Source organism: Rutidosis leptorrhynchoides, chromosome 8, assembly GCF_046630445.1.
Source record: "Rutidosis leptorrhynchoides isolate AG116_Rl617_1_P2 chromosome 8, CSIRO_AGI_Rlap_v1, whole genome shotgun sequence".
In the NCBI taxonomy this organism is placed as follows: Eukaryota; Viridiplantae; Streptophyta; class Magnoliopsida; order Asterales; family Asteraceae; genus Rutidosis; species Rutidosis leptorrhynchoides.
The window spans coordinates 303,407,433-303,428,608 of record NC_092340.1 but is presented as its reverse complement, the minus strand read 5'-3'; the positions used below and the strand labels follow the sequence as shown (position 1 = coordinate 303,428,608).

The 21,176-nt window shown below is 36.8% G+C and overlaps 1 protein-coding gene across 3 annotated transcripts; it reads left to right on the top strand.

Moving 5' to 3' along the window:
* The first annotated feature begins 14,228 nt into the window (after positions 1-14,228).
* On the top strand, positions 14,229-19,903 carry LOC139862954 (putative recombination initiation defects 3). Of its 3 annotated transcripts, none has more exons than XM_071851585.1 (12): positions 14,229-14,400; positions 15,591-15,768; positions 16,449-16,599; positions 16,712-16,846; positions 17,275-17,327; positions 17,429-17,623; positions 17,725-17,790; positions 17,879-17,925; positions 18,467-18,614; positions 18,958-19,039; positions 19,126-19,231; positions 19,673-19,903. In XM_071851585.1, exons 1-11 carry the CDS (start codon positions 14,339-14,341, stop codon positions 19,224-19,226), a joined length of 1,218 nt encoding a protein of 405 aa, XP_071707686.1. In that variant the 5' UTR covers positions 14,229-14,338; the 3' UTR covers positions 19,227-19,231; positions 19,673-19,903. The 3 variants fall into 3 exon arrangements, with proteins under 3 accessions (XP_071707686.1, XP_071707685.1, XP_071707684.1); XM_071851584.1 differs by having other exon boundaries at positions 18,458-18,614; positions 19,126-19,227; XM_071851583.1 differs by having other exon boundaries at positions 18,458-18,614.
* Positions 19,904-21,176: the final 1,273 nt, after the last annotated feature.

The window sequence follows — 21,176 nt, the reverse complement described above, 5'->3', positions numbered from 1 at the left end:
TTTGAAGTTTTTAAAAGAGGGTAATTGACTCTTTTCACTTGGGGGTCGTTTGGGCCATCAAAACTGATCTAAACTCACCCTTATCCTCATTTTCACCCACAAACACTCCCAACCAAACCCTAGAAAGAGAGAGAGAGAGAAGTTTCTAGAGAGAGGAAGCTTGGATTAGTGATGAAGGTGGTGATTTTTGCCCAAATTGGAGTGATTCTTGGTGCTTGTTGGTGATTCTAGCTACTAGAGCTCATTTTGGTGCTTGAGGTAAATCCTAATCCGAATTATAGTGTTTAATTTCTTGTTTGAGTTAGAGTTTGTGTTAGTTAGAGTTATAAACCCATTTATTGTGAAATTTGGGGGGTTTTGGGTAAGATTCATGTAAGTAAGCCTAAATGGGTGACTTAGGGTTTCAATTGATGAAATTGTTAGTTTGGACCTTGCATGTGTTGGTTAAACCTTAGAACACTTGTGTTGACTTGATTTTTGGGTGTAAACCCTAATTTAGGTCAAAATGGGTCAAATGGGTATTTTGGGTCAAGTAAGCTTGATTCGATATCAAATTAAGTTTGGAGTCGAGTTTTGGTGAATCAAGTTTGTAAATACTTGATATAGGTGTTAATTGATGTTTTGAAATTATAACCACTAGTCGTTAGTGATTATGGGGCATTTTATGACTTTGGTCAAAATGAGTAATTTGAATTAGGTCAAAATTGAGGATGACACTAATTTGGATTAAATGAATGTTAAATTCTTTTGTTAAGCGTTAAATGATGTTTTTGGATGTAATTACTCGCGAGAAGTGATTTTGGGTTAAAATGATATTTTTAACATAAGTCAAACGTGGTCAAAAGCAATATGGGTCAATATTGCACGTGTTGGGGTTTTGGTGCAACTGGCGTTTGAAATGATTACTACCTAAGTAGTAATATAGTGTTAAGACCTAGGTTTGGTCTAATTGGGGTAAAGTATGATTTTGGGTTAAATTGTACTTTGTTGTGTTGATTTGAATTACCACCCGAAGTGGTAATTGGTTTGTGTCCATTAGGTGTTAAATGGGCGGGTTTTGACGAGCAAGGTGTGATCCCTCGGCTAAGGGATGTTTGTGTCGAGTTCTCTTCTAGAGAATGGCTATTTATGTGTATATTGTACCTACGTGTGATATAGGTGGTTACTTGCTCGGATTTGAGGATGAAGATCATGTTGTACATGACTTGTGCGGGCATTCCAAGGTGAGTGGAATAATTATATGCTTAGATATATAATGTATTTATTTATGTAGCGTGAGATGTGAAGTGTCGATGTGCTAAGACACCACGTTCACGTGACGAGTGAAGTGTCGATGTGCTAAGACACCACTCAAAGTAATATGAAGGGTGAAGTGTCGATGTGTTAAGACGCCACCCGGGGTGAAGTGTCGATGTGTTAAGACCCCACCCGGAGTGAAGTATCGATGTGCTAAGATGCCACTCCAAGAAATTAATGGATGAAGTGTCGATGTGTTAAGACGCCATCCGGGGTGAAGTATCGACGTGTTAAGATCCCACTCCAAGTAAGATGAAGGGTGAAGTGCCGATGTGTTAAGGCGTCACTCGAGGTGAAGTATAGACGTGTTAAGATGCCACCTTAAGTAAAATGAAGAGTGAAGTGTCGAAGTGTTAAGACACCACTAGGGGTGAAGTGTCGACGTGTTAAGACGCCACCCAGGGTGAAGTATTGACGTGTTAAGATGTCACTCGTGGGATTAGTGTACGACGTGTTAAGTACCATACCGGTTGTTATGAACACCGATGGGAAATTCGAGTACCCTTCCTTGTGCTATTGGTTAACCATGGTTATTGTGTTGTAGCGTAAGCATTTTATATTGTTCAAGATATATATATGTTATTATTGTGCTAGCTTGTGGTATTGGAGGTTAATAGCTTTGTACTTATGATGATAACCTAATTGTGTTGCTAGCATGTATGCGGTATGTGAGTAAGTGTTTGCAAGTAGGTATATTATATATGTATGTATATAATTATTGCATTCACTAAGCCTAGGCCTACCCCTCTCATTGTTTACCTTTTTACAGGTATTGTGTTATTGATGCTAGCTAGTTGTTAGACTAGACGTGCTGGAGCGCTTGGGCCTGATGGGGTAGCTTTCGGATAATTGAGCGCGGATGGGGGATTTGGTAGTCCCCGGGATTATGCTCATGGTATCGGGTTGGGTTGTAGAGTCCTAATCCGTTAATATATATAAATGGGTCGAAATGGTCACTTGTTCGTAATTTGGGTCGATGTGGGCCCGGTGTTGTAAAACTCAATTTTATTGTGGAAATCTCTTAATTATAATTATACTAATGTGTTGTGAAAACCATTTCGTTTAAAAGTGTTGGGAAGCGGGTTTTCCGCCCGCGTGAATTTGAAAAACTGAGCAGAAACTTTTAGTTCATTTGGACGTCGTCCAAGAATCTTGGACGCCATCCTGGTCTTCACTGTTGGACGCCGTCTAGATAACTGGACGCCGTCCAGATTGTCTGTTAAAAAAAAAAAATTAAGTCGTGTTTTTGGTAAAACGTAGTTGGGTCATTACAAGTGGTATCAGAGCATAGTCTAAGGGAATTAGGTGACCTTGGAATAGGTGCCTAGTCTTAGACTTATTGGCGGTTGTGCGTTATTTGCGGGACTTGTAGGAATACAGGTCGGATTGAGCTTTGTTAGTGCCTTAGAGTAGGTGACTAACTAGGACTTGTTTTTGTCCAAAGTGTGATTATGTGGGGCCTTATTTCGTGTGTGAATTAGTACCTTAGATAGCTAGTGCCTAATGTAAGTAGGCGAACTTGGACATTGTTTTAGCGATAGTCACCTAGGATGTAGGTTGACTTGTGGTTGCGGTGTACTTGTGTACATTTATTATTATATTGTATATATGTATGTGTATATATATACAGGTATCTTTTGTGCGGTATCCTAGGGATGAATCTATTGGAGAGATTCGTATGTTTGGCGGTTTTGAGTGATCAAGTTCACGGTAAGGACTTTGGTCATTCGGGTACTAGGAGTTATCGCGTGTTATTTTGTGTGAATGTTGCGTCAGTCCGGGTAATGTACGTTGCGTGACCATGTGGAAATGGTAAGGTACGCATTTGTAATAATGACCGATCACCATTATTACGAAAGTGTATCTTGACACTAAGCATGACATGACAAGTACCGAACGGAGGAAACGTGGCATGGTTGGGGTAGATTCGGGATAAATAAGGAATCTTTTATTGGTTCCTAAGGTATGGTTGTCTCGGGTGATGTGCTTGTAGTCACATTGGGTTCATTGCGAGCCGGGAAGTGTTACGATGGATTCGGTTAGTTAAGTGAGTGACCAACTCACAAGTTTGGTGCGTACTTAGTCACCCTATGTAGTGGGTGCACTATTGAGATTGTCATTGGTTGTAGTTATATATCGTAACTAGGATGACCGATTTATGTGCGTGCGTGTGTGCGTCGAGGACTTGAATTCCGTAAAGGAATGCGATGAGTCTAATGATTGTAGTTCGGCTACACTCGGTAGAGTGTGTGTGGTTAGAGAATCGTGTTAGGATTCTAATTTTGAGTCGCCTTGGAATTGGCAAATCGAGGAGTCTTCAGGTCATTAAACTCATGGGAGTGGGACCCATATGATGATGTTTACGATAGTGTGTTAGTGTGTTGTGGATTATAGGGTAACATTCCTAACGGAATACCCCTGTTGTTGTGATTGTGCCGATATGTGGAAGGGTGTAAGACTTGGTGTTCTCAAGCATCTCCTTAGTGTTAGATGAAGGGCTTCGTTAGGCTATATCGTTTTGGCCTTGTGGAAATTGTGGGTAGCATGTGATTGCTAGGAACTTTTGATAAGACAATAGGCCGTAAGGTTTGTCAGGTAGGTATGACTTTGGGTCATTATTGTGGAGAGATGGGTGACATCGGGTGTATGGAACCTAAAGATCGATTTTCTAAAATTCGATTGATTGTGGTGGGAGTCTGCATGACACTACGTCAGGTGCCTTTTTATACCTGCTAGTGTAATGTTCAACTCCGGTAGTGGTGTGATCACTTTGTGCTTAGGGTGCCCGTGAAATACCCTTGGAAGCATCGGAGATTATAATAGTGATCGACGGGTGATAGTAATTTGACGGTTGCGAAAGTCGAAGTTTAAGAGCATTGTGATGAATACTTCTTATGAAGTGACGGATGAGTGAATCTTGTTGCTCTTAAGTGATGGATGGGTAAAGATAACCGGTGAGCCGGTGATGTACTTAATCTTCGGTTAGGCCGAAGATTTCGATGAATTGTTGATATTGCGATCGACGCAATTATCGTGTCGGATTGGTCACTCTTCATCATAAGAGCGAGCCATTATTGATAAAGGTTCGTTGAGTGGAAGGTCGGGTGATCTCGACTGAGATGCACGACTGATTAAGCGGAGTGGCATATGCCTAGGCTTAGAGGCGTATGTGGGACTTTGGTGGAGTTCGCTTTGCGAACGATTAAGGCAGTTGACTGTGAATTGTGGTAAGAAGGTGTGATGTCGTTGCGTGTACGACATTCCAAGTGAATGTGGATGTTGGCTCTGAGAGCCTGAAGTGAATTTGGAGTAATGTGGAGTATGTGACCAACGATGAGAATGATCATGTGTTCCGTGGAACGACAATTTCGCGGGATGTTATCATCTTGGCGGTGAGAATGTGGAGCTGAATCCTTAGTGGGGGAGTTTTTACTGCCGCCCGAGGAAGCTTCGGAGGTGTTTGTATAGTGAAATGGCTGGGTGTACCGTGCTAGGCCTCAGCAGGAATTCGGATTTCCTAACGAATAAGAGTGACGGGTTGGTGATGTCGACTCGAGATCGTGTATTTACGATTGTGAGTTACGATTCCGGAATGATATGTGTGGAGATTGGGATGTTAGAATCGAGCGTGGTGTGAGACAAAGTATGAGACAAAGTATGCAGTTGGAGACCACGGAAGTGAGAAAAGGAAGCTGTCATTGCGGGTGCTCTCGTAGTGAAAAATCTGGGTTGTCATGAAACCTGGATAGGATTAGTGGATGGGAACGAGTTCGATATTGTGGCGAATACTGTATTTTCCCTGTCGAGAAAAGTGATCTTAGAAATTGTCAATGGATCATTCCACTTTATGGACGATTGTAAGGCGGAGAGTGTCGGTTCTGACTGTCTCCCGTAGAGACACGCGGATGTTGTTTGTTTGCGAGAGTGTGTACCCTAGTGATGTGACCCGTAGGTTGCATTGAAATGTCGAGGTCATCCTTAACGGACGGTCTAGGTAGGAAGGTTCACCCGGCGTTGGTAAATATTCTGTGAGTCGTGTGGCGAATTGCAGAAATTTCGTGATGATAATTTGCCATTGACGGGATTCTAGTATACGATTAGTCTCCATGCTAGTACTAGGAAGCGGTCTTGTGTGGTTGTGTGGTAGGGTTTAGAGGAGGAACCATGCGTCGAGTGTTGATGTTTTGCTCAGCATGTGGTGTATTATTGTCATCCTGGATTAATCCAGTGACGGATGGTCGTGTGCGGATTGATTAATTGAGTGATATGGTTACGAATGTAGCTTGTTGCGAGTTGTAGTGAGAACCTGAAGGGATATGTGGTGTTTTTTGTATTTTCCTAAATGGAAATTCTGGACGTTGAGTGTGTGAGATATCGCTTGTTGCGGTAGTGCACGCTAGTGATTATTAGCATGTGGTGAGATCTTAAAATTCAGGAAGATGGTATGGATGTCGGGCTTGGTTGTGTTTCGTAGGATTGAAAGGCACGACGATGATGGTTGTCGGTGAAATGCTCTACTTTTAAGATGATTGTGAAGTGTATAGTACGAGTTTGGATACTCGGCGTAAGAGCAAACGGTTGCAGTTGTTTTGACTCGAGGGTTGATTACCCGATATTGTTGTTAAATGTTGAGTCAGTGCACGAAGCGAGAATTCGGGTGCTTGATTACTACATGTGTGACTTCGCGTTGGAAGCGGAAATGTTCGAGGGAGAAGTGCTTAACTTCTAGTGTTGGTGCGGATCACAAGGACGTGATCCAATTTAAGAGGGGGAGAGTTGTAACACCCTGTTTTTCAGTTACGCATTATTTCGAACGTCATTCGAAATACTAGGCATGTAAGCGTATATTTGGATCCCAAATAAAGTTTGAGTTGATGTTTCAAAACCTTACCATTAGAAAGGAAATCTCATTACGTTTCTAACGATATTTGATTCATCGAAAACGGAGTTACGGTTTGAAAGTTACGACCAAAACAAGTTCAGAAAACTGATTCAGTTAATCTGGACGCCGTCCAACCTTTTTGAACGCCGTCCAAAAGGCCTGATGGGCCAACTGTGATATTTTGAAGTTTTTAAAAGAGGGTAATTGAGTCTTTTCACTTGGGGGTCGTTTGGGCCATCAAAACTGATCTAAACTCACCCTTATCCTCATTTTCACCCACAAACACTCCCAACCAAACCCTAGAGAGAGAGAAGTTTCTAGAGAGAGGAAGCTTGGATTAGTGATGAAGGTGGTGATTTTTGCCCAAATTGGAGTGGTTCTTGGTGCTTGTTGGTGATTCTAGCTATTAGAGCTCGTTTTGGTGCTTGAGGTAAACCCTAATCCGAATTGTAGTGTTTAATTTCTTGTTTGAGTTAGAGTTTGTGTTAGTTAGAGTTATAAACCCATTTATTGTGAAATATGGGGGTTTTGGGTAAGATTCATGTAAGTAAGCCTAAATGGGTGACTTAGGGTTTCAATTGATGAAATTGTTAGTTTGGACCTTGCATGTGTTGGTTAAACCTTAGAACACTTGTGTTGACTTGATTTTTGGGTGTAAACCCTAATTTAGGTCAAAATGGGTCAAATGGGTATTTTGGGTCAAGTAAGCTTGATTCGGTGTCAAATTAAGTTTGGAGTCAAATTTTGGTGAATCAAGTATGTAAATACTTGATTTAGGTGTTAATTGATGTTTTGGAATTATAACCACTAGTTGTTATTGATTATGGGGCGTTTTATGACTTTGGTCAAAATGAGTAATTTGAATTAGGTCAAAATTGAGGATGACACTAATTTGGATTAAATGAATGTTAAATGCTTTTGTTAAGCGTTAAATGATGTTTTTGGATGTAATTACTCGCGAAAAGTGATTTTGGATTAAAATGATATTTTTAACATAAGTCAAACGTGGTCAAAAGCAATATGGGTCAATATTGCACGTGTTGGGGTTTTGGTACAATTGGCGTTTGAAATGATTACTACCTAAGTAGTAATATAGTGTTAAGATCTAGGTTTGGTCTAATTGGGGTAAAGTATGATTTTGGGTTAAATTGTACTTTGTTGTGTTGATTTGAATTACCACCCGAAGTGGTAATTGGTTTGTGTCCATTAGGTGTTAAATGGGCGGGTTTTGACGAGCAAGGTGTGATCCCTCGGCTAAGGGATGTTTGTGTCGAGTTCTCTTCTAGAGAATGGCTATTTATGTGTATATGGTACCTACATGTGATATAGGTGGTTACTTGCTCGGATTTGAGGACGAAGATCATGTTGTACATGACTTGTGCGGGCATTCCAAGGTGAGTGGAATAATTATATGCGTAGATATATAATGTATTTATTTGTGTAGCGTGAGATGTGAAGTGTCGATGTGCTAAGACACCACGTTCACGTGACGAGTGAAGTGTCGATGTGCTAAGACACCACTCAAAGTAATATGAAGGGTGAAGTGTTGATGTGTTAAGACGCCACTCGGGGTGAAGTGTTGATGTGTTAAGACACCACCCGGAGTGAAGCATCGATGTGCTAATATGCCAGTCCAAGAAATTAACGGATGAAGTGTCGATGTGTTAAGACGCCATCCGGGGTGAAGTATCGACGTGTTAAGATGCCACTCCAAGTAAGATGAAGGGTGAAGTGCCGATGTATTAAGGCGCCACTCGAAGTGAAGTATCGACGTGTTAAGATGCCACCTCAAGTAAAATGAAGAGTGAAGTGTCGAAGTGTTAAGACACCACTCGGGGTGAAGTGTCGACGTGTTAAGACGCCACCCAGGGTGAAGTATCGACGTGTTAAGATGCCACCCGTGGGATTAGTGTACGACGTGTTAAGTACTCTAACGGTTGTTATGAACACCGATGGGAAATTCGAGTACCATTCCTTGTGCTATTGGTTAACCATGGTTATTGTGTTGTAGCGTAAGCATTTTATATTGTTCGGGATATATATATGCTATTGTTATGCTAGCTTGTGGTATTGGAGGTTAATAGCTTTGTACTTGTGATGATAAGCTAATTGTGTTGCTAGCATGTATGCTGTATGTGAGTAAGTGTTTGCAAGTAGGTATATTATATATGTATGTGTATAATTATTGCATTCACTAAGCCTAGGCTTACCCCTCTCGTTGTTTACCTTTTTACAGGTATTGTGTTATTGATTCTAGCTAGTTGTTAGACTAGACGTGCTGGAGCGCTTGGGCCTGATGGGGTAGCTTTCGGATAATTGAGCGCGGATGGGGGATTTGGTAGTCCCCGGGATTATGCTCATGGTATCGGGTTGGGTTGTAGAGTCCTGATCCGTCAATATATATAAATGGGTCGAAATGGTCACTTGTTCGTAATTTGGATCGATGTGGGCCCGGTGTTGTAAAACTCAATTTTATTGTGGAAATCTCTTAATTATAATTATACTAATGTGTTGTGAAAACCGTTTCGTTTAAAAGTGTTGGGAAGCGGGTTTTCCGCCAGCGTGAATTTGAAAAACTGAGCAGAAACTTTTAGTTCATTTAGACGCCGTCCTGGTCTTCACTGTTGGACGCCGTCCAGATAACTGGACGCCGTCCAGATTGTCTGTTAAAAAAAAAATTAAGTCGTGTTTTTGGTAAAACGTAGTTGGGTCGTTACACATACGTTATGATGATGTGTTATTAAGTTTTCAGTTAGGTGGTCAAATGCGCGCCATGACTATTATGGACATGGCTAATGCACTTACGATTTATGAAGATGCCGAGGTGGATGTTGATACTTTGGGTTATTATCTTACTAGGTGTAAGCGGTTCACTAATTCGTTTCAGCATGAGGTAGCTTGATACAACATGACTCATAAGCACAGTTACAAACCGAGTAGCAGCTCCTACACATTGATAAAAGATAATCGTCTTCGTATCATCCAGCGGTTTATTGCAAATACCATTAATCAGGGATGGCAGAATACAGAGAAAGTCAGCATTGCTGATTTGTTTTATCTTAGTCATTTGCGGGATGAGAAAGTCACTTGTTTTATCTTAGTCACTGCTGTCTGTTTCTATTTTAGATAACTGTTTTTGATATTTTTAAACTATGTACTTGGTTATTTTGATGGGGTGTTTCGGTACCGCGGTGGTACCACCCCATCCTTGCATGCGTGGTTTTGATTATTTGCAGGTTATGATATTTCGCGTGCTGTTAAATTTCAAAGATGACATTAAGTTCAGCAATTTATTGCATTTGATGATAATTGTGTGGTTGATGTTCGAGTGGATGCTGATGTTCTTATGCTGGCAGTGAGTTCAGCGCCATCGTGCACCGTCTCTCCATGATCTTCGGATCTAAAAATTCGGGTTTTTATTTTTATTTTCCCTTTTCACTATTTTCCTCTTGAATTTATCTTTGATTATCTGATTTTATGTAAATGAGGGCATTACATGATCTTAAGTGTTTGGGGGGGGGGGGGGGGGAGATAAATCCTCGTGGACATTTTTCGCCAATTTGAAAATTTTATGGACTTTTTGATTAAGTTTTTGTTAAAAAAAAAAAAAATAAGGAAGCAAAGTCTTCCAGGATTTTAAAATCCAAATTGTAGGATGATTCAAGTCCATCCATAAAGGAAGTCAAGTCTTCCAAATGCCCGTCTTACTTGGTGTAGGAGACTTCCTAATCTACATCATTTCATACTGGCATTGGTTAATACTTCATTTCACGATGTATTACACCGATGTTTCATACTGTGAGAAGAGGAGCCTTGAGCTTCAACCGTGCTGTCTTTTTATGTAAGAGCAATGGCTTTGTACTAGCGTTTGTCTAGACAACGCACGCCATGGCCAAAAGCCATGGTACCCTTTAAAATACGGAAATGTAGTATCTGCTTCCTACATTTTCTTAAAACTAGCATAAAAGCTAGATGCGTGGGAAGTGGGGTCCAAGGACCTTGAATAAATTAAAAGTGTTTAAACACTTCCGGGAGAATCGAGTCCTCCCATGTTGTTCTTAGGAAGTAAAGTCTTCCGAACTTGTAAGTAAAGTCTTGCAAGTTAAGTTTGTTTCAAAAGACCATTGCTTGAAAGTAAAGTCTTTCAGGTTTCGTGCAATAGACCCACCGAAAATTTACACCCAAGGTAGGTCGCTTAAGTGCAACTACCCGTGCGGCTGTCCCATAATCGGGAAGGCTTGTATGCACACCGGCTATTAAGACAAATCATGGAATTGATGGACCTCTTAATTAGCCACGTGGGGCACTAATTCCACGAACCTCCGTCAATGCTTTCGCCCTACTATGAGAGAAACCATAGAGTTGTGATAGAAAGCTTGATGACTGCCGGTTATCCTGTGCCCGGATTGACCATAAAGATAGGGGTAACCAGTCCCCTACGCTTTGGCGCACCCACCTTAACCCAAATTCTGGAATTGACGGTTTATATATGGAATAATCATTGGTGTTTCGGGGGCATGGAGGTGAAAGAGGGATAGCCATACCGGGGTTGATGAGAGGAACATACTTTTTGATGGCGTATACCTTATGCACGATAGATTCCTTGGTGAACGGTAATTTTTATGATATTTATGACTCTTGTTCATTCTTGGGATTTTACATTATGATTTCATGGTGATTGGAGCTTATGATATATATCTTGTTGATATTTTGAGTTAATTTTTGTGAGTTGATGGCTATCCCGTGAATCCTACGTAATTGGTCAAAGTCAAGGAGGTCAAAAGCTTGAGTTTTTGATATTTTATATTTGATGATTGATGTTTTTGATGACCTTTGTGAAGAAGGAGTTGACTTTGACCGGGGGAATGGTTGTGATGGGTAGATTTAGGCTTGAATTGTAGTTAATTTGATGGTTTGTTGAAGACTTGATCCTTGTGTTTGTTATGCTGAAGACTAAGCGGTATTGAATTATTGCTTCTAAAGTTTGATATCGGTATGTCTTGATTTCTTAATTCTTGAAGACTTGTCCAAGTTTGTTTATTCCTACATTAGTTGATTTTATTTGAAGATAGACTTGCTTGAGGACAAGCAAGGTTCAAGTGTGGGAGATTTGATATCGCTCAAATTATACATATTTATTATCTCGATATCGGTTCTTTATTGTTGTTTATTCGAAGAAATGTGAAGACTTTTGTTATTTATTGAGCTAAAATGATAAATATAGCTCCAGAGGTCTTCGGGTTAGTTTTTTTTGTGATTTCTTGCTAAGTATTAGTGATATTTGAGTTTAAAGTACGTTTAGATGCAAAAAAATGAAGTTTTGCTGAGTCTGGAGGGTATCACGACCGTGATAGGTGGTGTCCCAGTTGTAATAGGTTGGCAGGGATTGGCAGAATTTGAAATTGGTTGATCACGGTCGCGATAGATGCATTGCGGTCGCGATGCTGTTTGTGGATCCCGGTCGCGATAAGGCTATCACGATCGCGATGCGGGCTCGAACTGGTGACTTTTTGTTCTACTATAAATACTCGAGGTTTTTAACCCTAAAGGGGTGTGCAGTTTTTCAGCTACGAATTGAAGGGTTCTTTGAAGATCTAAACCCTACCATTGAAGACTTGCTCATTATTTACTTCTATTCAGTTAATCATTATAATTGGTACTCGTTTTTATCATCAGTTTATCTTGTAATCATGAATACTATTGCTTTTTATTATTTGATTGTTCTTTGTTATTTTAATATGCTAGGCTAAATTAGTTTAGTGTTTGCTTGAATGTGAAACTACAAGTATTGGATTGTTCTATCTTATGGATTTAATGTTTTGATGATTGAAATTGATTCTGTTTGGTTAAAGATCTATTCTTATGCATGTTCTTAGTTATATATTCAATTACATAGGTTGTTAATCATTTAATGTGAGTTAGATTTGAGATGCAATATATGCTTCAACACTTAGGTGATCTAGACAATTAAAGAGGTGATTTCAAGTGATTGTGTCATTGATTTAATTAGTAATTGAAAGACTAGTGAATTGCATGAAAGTGAAATTGTTACAAGTGATTGTGACAATTAGGACTTTATGTGAATTTAGTCCAAATCAAGTCTCATTAGTTTCTATCAAATATAGTTTAATCTATTGAAGTGAGTTTATGTGAGTTTACCGGCTTTGATTGATTAGTACTTTGTGAAAAGTCATACAACTATATTCAAAACATAATAATCGGTAATAATTGCAAGGACAATCCATACGAGTAGTGAATCATTCAAGTGGACACTGTTTTATCTTTATTGTTAATTTATTTCGTTTTACTTCGCGTTGATTGCGTGAATTGAAATACAAACCAAAACTTTTAAACTGAATTCTAGGATAATTATTAGTGTGAAGATCTTGATTAAACTGCTCTCTGTGGAACGAACTGGTCAATTACTTATAGATTACGCATGATCGGGTTATAGTTGCCTGTAAGTGTGTGATAAATGTTAAGTTTTTAGCTAGTTATTTTAAGGTACGATTTCACATATCAGATGGTTTGGTTAGTATGATAGGTTTGGTTTGCTTATTGTTCTGGTGTGCTTGGCTCGGCTTTAGTTAGATGTTGCTCAGATAGTTTTTTGGTTAGTTTTACTAGTCTCGAGCCTTGTTGCTTGTTATTCGATTTTATCCTTGTTCGTCTTTTCATTTTTTGATGAATTGACATTGTTATAGAAAACGTTTTTTTTTTTTAAAAGCAACAAGTATAGTGATAAAAAAAATTCGTCGTTTCATATGATTAAAAGTATTTTGTAGAATAAGAATTTTGTAATTTTTATATAATAAGTTCATAGGGTGTGCATATCAAATCAAATTACATAGTTATTATATAAATAACTAATCCGGACCGGCCCGCGCGTTGCGGCGGAGGATTTCGGCCTGTGTATTAATATTTAACGTAGCGTTGTGTATTTTACGAAGGGGAACACGGCCAATGTGTTAAGCGCCGTTTTAGATGTCGTTGTGTTAAGCGTTTTTAAAAAGTATCCGTTTTGAACGTAGTTAATTTTGTTTTGTTCAATAAATTTTTTCGAGTGTAACGGTGCTGTCGGAAAATTTTAACTCGCGGCTAACAGAAAGAAATGTATTGGAGATAACCCGACGTGTTTGGCGTTTTTTGAGAAGTGGTCGTTTCGCATATAGTTAGTCCCGTTGGGTTCGTAAGACTTTTTCGAGTTGAAAGGTGGTCTCGGAAAAATTTAATTCGCACCGAGCGAGAAGATAGGGCCCGTTATAAATTCGGGTGGAATTAGTTTTTTTTTATTTTAATAAAATTATATATTTACACTTTGTACCCTTGAAAAAAGTGTAAATTTGAGAGATTGTTGTGTAAATATAGCCGGAGTTGAGGGACCGTTTGTAATGTGAACGTAAATTCAAAACTACAATCAATTATAACTGAAACTACATAAAACACCACCACTTATAATATATAAGGGTATAAAACACCACCACTTTTAGTATATAAGGGGTAATTAGCATTAGAATTTATATAAAAATATCCTTAAGGAACTATCTTTAAAAAAAATTATGACATGCACCATGTTTACCTACTCACTCTCTATAATTAACTTTCATAAACCAACCTAATGTACAAAATATTTTCGCATAATTTTTTCCATAGCACTTAGCACTACAAACAGAATAATCCTTATTATTTTTGGAGATTAATAATTTCACCATCACTTTTACTTCTTTCACCTAAAATGTTTAAACTGACCTTAACAATACACTTGTACTAACTTTTAAAAATATTTTAATATAATTTAATAAGAGATATTTTAGAAAAAAATTATAAAATGATGGTGGAAGAAATAAAAGTTATGTTGAAAAAATATCATCTGTTATTATTTTATTAATAAATATTGCAAAACAAAGAATAATTTGACGAAAGGGTGTTAATGACAATAATTGAAAGTTGAGCGGCTTGTGTGTATTTATTTTATATAATAGGAAGGGGAGTAAACACATTTTTTACACACATAAAAAACGGAGTATATCATCACACTATATAAGGCTCGAACTCAAAATCTGCACAGTCACTTTCCCTCAAATTCAAAACAAAACACCGTTTCGATTAACGGCACATCTGGTAGCAAAATACCAATTCAGCAATTGAACTAAAACCTAAATGATGAAGATCAATAAGGCGTGTGATCTAAGCTCAATTTCTGTTCTTCCACCTCAATCAAGGTTCAATTTCACTTTTAATTCTCATAATTACCGTAGGTCTGCTCAATACATTTTATCGAATACGAAAGTATGCAACTATGCGTGTTATACGATCTGTATTTTCGTGCGTCATACTGAACAACTTGTAATCATGTGAATGTTCATTTATTTGTGACCTAATTGTACCAAACTCTGCTCTGTGTGTGATGGAGCTGAATTTTAAGTGTGTATGAGTTGAATCGAGTGATTTCACATGCTAGCACTGTCTGATTTATGATTACGTGGAAGTGATGAGATCTAAATTATATATACAGCTGTATTTATGCCTGAATTGTAATTTGTAAATAATTCCAGGATTAAATTGTGATTATTAAGGGAATAAACTGATAATGAATGATTGTGTGCTGTATATGAATAAGGTTCGTTTGTGTGAAATTTCGGTTTCTTGTGTAATAAACTGACATTGCGTACTAAAATACTTAATACATGTGCTTAATAAACTGATTTCGGTATGGCTGTATACGGTCATTGATCTATACTGATGTTTAAGTATTTACACGTGAGTCGCATTATGTGTGAGTGTGATATTAGGAGGATTTTTTTATCCATCTGTTATGTGAAGGAATCGAGTCTCGGCATGTTGATTACTCGGATCTGTATAAGTATATACTCTGTATTATCTTATTCGTATATGTGTGTTTCTGGTGAAATGTAAATTATATTGATCTGTAACAGCTAACAGCTGTATATATGTTTAGAATGTAGGCGACAGTACCCAATCCCGCTGAGACTTATTATGTTCGTCTGCACAATATTATTTTTTGCTTGTACGAAACTGATATTTAGTGTTAAAAGGCTTTATATGTGGAATTTAATGATTAGATTATAACTAAAATCAATGTAGAAGATTTTGTACAAATTGTCAAATTCTGAAACATTTAGGATACTTTTACAGTTTGACCTGTGTATAGTTATTGCTGTTTGTGATGCATGGGCTGTGTGTGCGTTTAATGTGATATCAGCTATATTTGTATCTATTTGGGTGACTGGATGACATATATGTGCTTGCAATATAGTCTATTTGGGTGATGTTGAAAGAATTTATTATCCATGTGAAGAGTTGAGACTGGCATGGATTACTGTCATATGATATTGTCTTGTGTGTGCGCGCTAAATATTCGTGTTTCATTTGGTGATGTTATGAAATCCAGACGAAGAGGTGTCTCATGTAGCCTGCGAGATATGTCTTCGACTTTAAGGAACAGCCAACCACCATCACAACCGCAGCGGTCACAACAATCATTTTCTCAGGGAATTTCGTCTCAGCACAATGCTATTATCTCTCAGTTCTCGCAGAATTCTCAAGATGAGACGTTGACAAATGACCAGGTTTATCTGATATTAGATAGGGATATTATATACATTGCTTGGTGTATTTTCATGTTTTTATTGTCTGAAATGTTTCCTTGACACTGCATTTGATTCTTTAAGTTCTTTCTTGTGCACACTGTCAGAAATATCTATCGCTGAGCTTGTGATCAATGGTTTCTTTATGAATCTATTTTGAAAAGAGTACATATGAATTCATATAACCTCAATTTTGTGCATATTTCTCTGCGTCAGGTTTTAAGGAGCATAAAATCATGACATACCATTTAATGTGGCCTTCATTGTTTATTAGATTCTCATCATGTTCTGTGATATTTGTACTCAATGGTAAAATAGGAGATGGAGTATTCTTTTTTATCAAAAATGCAACACATGAGACATTGTGACTGTTGACAAATATGTATATTGATTCTTCCACGTTTTTGTAGTTCACTTCTAAGATAAAATATTACAATTCACACATTATAAACACAGTAACCGAGATGAATAGAACTAGACTTGATTTGTACAGTAAAGAATAAATTTCTAAACCATACATGAATATAGATTGATCTATATGGTTGTAACATTTGTGCTTGTCCTCATTTCATGTTCCCTAAAGAATACAATGTTATTTCAACATTTTACTTAACATAAGAGAAGTTAATATATTCTACTTTCTCCAACTAAACTCTTTACAGCTGGTTATTTCTCAAGATAGAGAGAATTCGGTGAAACGGTTTTCAAGCTTACCCCTTGTCAATCAGACACGTGAAGAAAATCAAATGCAGATGTCCCGATCTTCTAAAGGTCTAATGCGTAAATGGGGGTCAGGTATTTCTGAACAAAAAAGTAAGTTATTAATTAAGTGTAAAATTTCGCTTATCTGCCACTAGTTTGTATGGCGCTCAGAATCATGCCTTTTGGTCCAAGGTTTTGCTTATGTTTCGAAATGCATGTGCAGGTCAGATGAGTGAAGAACTTGAGCACAGAATAGGAACAATGGAAGGCTCCCTAAGCAAGTTTGGGATGATGCTAGAATCTCTTCAGACAGATATATTGCAAGTCAATAAAGGAACAAAGGAATTAGCAATTGATAGTAAGTACCTTAACCTTTTAAGTTAAGGGATCCCAAGAGTGGAACATTATTGTTAGTTTCTACTTTCCAATACTTCTGTATGAACTAACTAGCAGATTGCAAATCTGTAATAGTAATTAAGTTTGTAACTATATGGTTCTTGAATGCTTCTTGGTTTTCTTTGAACATATACTGTTAGAGCCACACTCAACACATGTAAAAAGCAAATAACTTATATCACATAAGTCTTAGCGAACCTTTGTCTTTGCTTTGATAATGTGTTTTGGGACTTGCATAAACAATAGATCATAGTGACCAAGTACGGAGAAATGAAAAGATGCCAAATAAAATTCTTTGTTTTATTTATAGTTTAGATTTAGATATGTGGAAATTTGAGGTGGTATCGTATGGCATACTGAAATTCTTCTCTCTATTTTGTTGATACTCAGTGGAAAGCATACGTCAGAAGTTGATTGCACAAGACAACTCCCTGCAGACAATTGTTAGATTACTTATATTCTCCCTAGAAATATGTTTTTTTTCAACTTCTCAATTCATTGAAACATTGATATGTAGCTAACTCAAGTGAGTTATTATAACCAGAACAAGGGGCAAGAAGATGTAAAATCTAGCCTTCATGGGGAATTGAAGTCGATTTCTGATCAACTCAAACAAGATATACGTCACCAGAACTCACAAGAGATATCAAACATGCTCTCTGGTTTACAAGAAAAAATTGGTGTATTCATATTAAACTTACGTAATGATCTGTCCAAGTCTTTCACTAATGAAATCCGGGTATGCAAAAATCTTATATGCGTTTCTCATGTAAAAAATGGGTAGTAGATAATCATATTTTCTAATAATAACGTTTCAAATGATCATTTAACTACTTACAGGCACTGGGATGCAAGCTTAAAGCGTTGGACCATACAAATCCACCACCCACTTTTCTCCCACCAAGGGTAGCGTGTCAATATTTAGCCCCTTCTGTTTCATATAATGATAGGACAACAAATTATGGCTTACAACATATGTTGTGTTCCTATGCAGGCTGTCAGCAATTGTGTCAATCCTCAGGGAATGTTCCCTCAAAAGAAGTATGTTCATGTTCTTATTTCTTGATTTTCGGGTATCTCATTCTGTACTAAGTAGAAGAAAAAAAATGAAATATATAAATACAACAGATTCATCTAAATTAATAGGTAGCAACTTCCATTCATACGATCTTGAAGAATATTCTAGTTTTATTGACAAGTTACTACCTTCTTTTTTTTATTATATAACCTGCTGTTTTCATCATGTCATCTGTTTCCTGCTACTACTAACATTGTTTAATCAACAAATCATAGCAACTTTTATATGTGTCCTGTTTTCTGAATATGATATACCTAAGTCTTGTTACTTTAATATTTGTCTTATTTTCTGAATAAAATGATTTACGGGGTCTTGTGCATTAAATCTTGACCCATTTCCTTTGAACCCTTTTTTTATCTTCTTGCCTATAGAGATAATATTAAACCCAACTTGATCCATTCATAAATAAGCGGGTCGAAATTTCATCTTCTACTAGTAATTATTATTAAGTCGGTATTATTTTCCTAACACTGAAATGGGCTAACAATTGTTTAGGGATTTCAGTCCTGCAGTGCCTCCTAAGGTCCAGCTGGGAACTCAGATTAAAGTAGAAATGGGCAGCTGGAACTCAGTTAAACGTGAACATGCTAATCTTAAAAGTAGAGTTTACAACGAGGAACACAAATGCAACCCAGTATCTCAGACTGAACTGGTATATACAGTCTTTCTGCATTCAGTAATAATGCACTCGAGTTAGACAGGTTACAGATTCATGCTTATTTATATATAAATCTTTCTATATCTTGTTCTCAGGAGTTGTGATAAGTTGCACAATTACATGACAATCTCATTAATATTTTATTGATAATAATTGGTATATTTAGTCATTATATGAGAAATTAGATGGTTTGTATGAGAGCATCCTGCTGACAATATAGAAATCGATAATACATGTATGTCTTTACATATACTGTTGCATATACACATACATCCACACATTATTATTCGCATACTGCACACATGATTAATCAAGAATTAACGTTTATATGATGTAGGAAAGAGAACTGAGAGTTGATATTGAATCTGATGAAGATATCAATGGAGGTTTCACCTTCTTTTCAGATGAAAACGAAACAGGTCAGTACACATCTTCTGAAACCAGAATAGTACTGTTTAATGTACTACTTGTGTTCTGCTAACATACATTATCTGTTATGATATAGGGAAGTTTCTGATTGATAAAGCAAAGGAAGAAACTGAACGTATGCTAAGGAAAGCAAGGAGACGAAAAAGAAAACACTGCAATACTATAATTATAAATTGAAGTTGGTAAGCCTAAACTTTCTGTTATTATACTAAATTACCATGTCAACTAGAACACGTTTATTCTGCCTTATAGCATGCAATGAATCATATTCTATGTTATATTTCTTTGTCCCAATATTAGTATCCCCCTTTGATATGTAAGTCGTGTTAAGTTTCTTTCCTTGATAATTGATTATTGTGTTAACCTATGAGATGTTACGGAAAACAGCTACACCTCAAAAACGATAATTGTAATTGTGGATTTTGGCTTTGAAAAGTTTTATTTTGTAGTTACTTGTAGTGGAATTTATAGCTCTAGTTATTTGAGATTTTGAAGGAGTAAAGGTTGTATTAAGTACACTTTCTATTTCCTTATTTGGCTGCAAAGTAACCAATCCCATTGGTATCATTAACTTTTTGGATCGTTATATAATTGGTTTGCTGCTTTTGGTGTCTTTATTTCAGGTGTATAAGTGGGATGCATCGATGCTCATATCTATAGCCTATAGGTACGTTAGAGATATACTCTGTGAATGACAGAATAAGCGTATATTGGATACGGTAGTTTAGAGCTTACGTATAGTTTCGATCATTTAAAGATTTAGAGTGGACAAAATACTCTTTCAAGTTATTAATAAGCTAAGATACTACTTATGTAACTTGAACCTATGACACCAAGTTTCATTGCTAAATGATTTCTACTTTGCCAGTTTGGAATTAACTCAGCAATATACTTTTATGAGTTTATAACTCGTTGACCATTTTGTCCTTAACTGGATTGGGTATGTCAGCTCCTACATCTGGTTGATCAATTTTCCGACTTTATTTCTGTAAGATTTGAACCTGAGACCTCAGTATCAAGACCTAAGACCTAAACACTACGTTATCCTTTGATGATCAAGTACGAAATAGAAATAGAAAATAAAAATTATAGTGTTGATATATCTATTAAGATAGATTTACAGGAGTTACAAATAAATCTCATTGATCTCTTTTGTATAGTTGGGTTTTTTATCTTCATGTCCCTCTGGGTCTGTTGGACCTAGTAATTCATGTGCATACAAGAGCGTGTGAGTGTCAAATTATGGGCTTTGCCTGTAATGAGTATCTAACTTGAGTGAGTGTCACTATAATTGGTCTATTTTTACAGCAATATTGTTTCATTTGTCGACAATTATGACATTTGGCATTGTTGTTCTAACCATTTTGGCACCTGCGAAATGTACATTTCACGTGGCTGAGGAAAGTTGTAAGCTTTATTGGATTCCATTGTGGTCCTAGGTATATGAGTTGATACATTTAAACATGATACTGACTGACTAGAAACTTGATGGTTCATGAAACAGTAAAATTAAGTTAAAATTATATTTATATTCTTTGCATATAAACATCTTATAGCGTTAACCTTAGTAACTGCAATGAATATTGTAACTTTTAAAATACGGAGTATATTGAAAATATAAAACAAATTTGAGATAAAAAAAAAAAAAAAATGAAACCATCATTCCATGGAGTATTGAGTAAAAAATGAAATCAATAAGAACTACGGAGTAACAAAATTGCGAGAGAACTATACAAACTCTTAAATTATGGAGGTTTTCATACACGAGTAGATTCACATTAGAAAATTGATTTATAGTATAGATTAATGTTATTTCTTTCATTTACATTTGCACCTCAAATTACCTTTAAAAATTACATATACATTTATGATTTTTTCCGAAAATAGACAAATTTGTTCTGCGAACATCTCATCTCTTATAATATACGGAGTATAATTTATCAATCAATTGTACTGTTTAACTTTTCTTTGTACATTAAATAACTTTTCTTTGTCAATAATATATACATTAAAAAAATGTAATGGGTCAAGTCATTTTTTGATGGCTAGCCGTTTTTGATTTATATTCAACTCCATTGTTTTTTTGCCAAAATAAAAAATAAAAATAAACATTAAAGATGACAGTCT

Bases quoted from the DNA above. Each gene is read 5' to 3' on its own strand.
- LOC139862954 (XM_071851584.1), top strand. From the start codon at position 14,339: ATGATGAAGATCAATAAGGCGTGTGATCTAAGCTCAATTTCTGTTCTT. The intron at 17,926-18,457 runs GTATGTTCATGT...ACAATTGTTTAG, and splicing joins GGAATGTTCCCTCAAAAGAA to GGATTTCAGTCCTGCAGTGC. The intron at 19,040-19,125 runs GTCAGTACACAT...GTTATGATATAG, and splicing joins TTCAGATGAAAACGAAACAG to GGAAGTTTCTGATTGATAAA.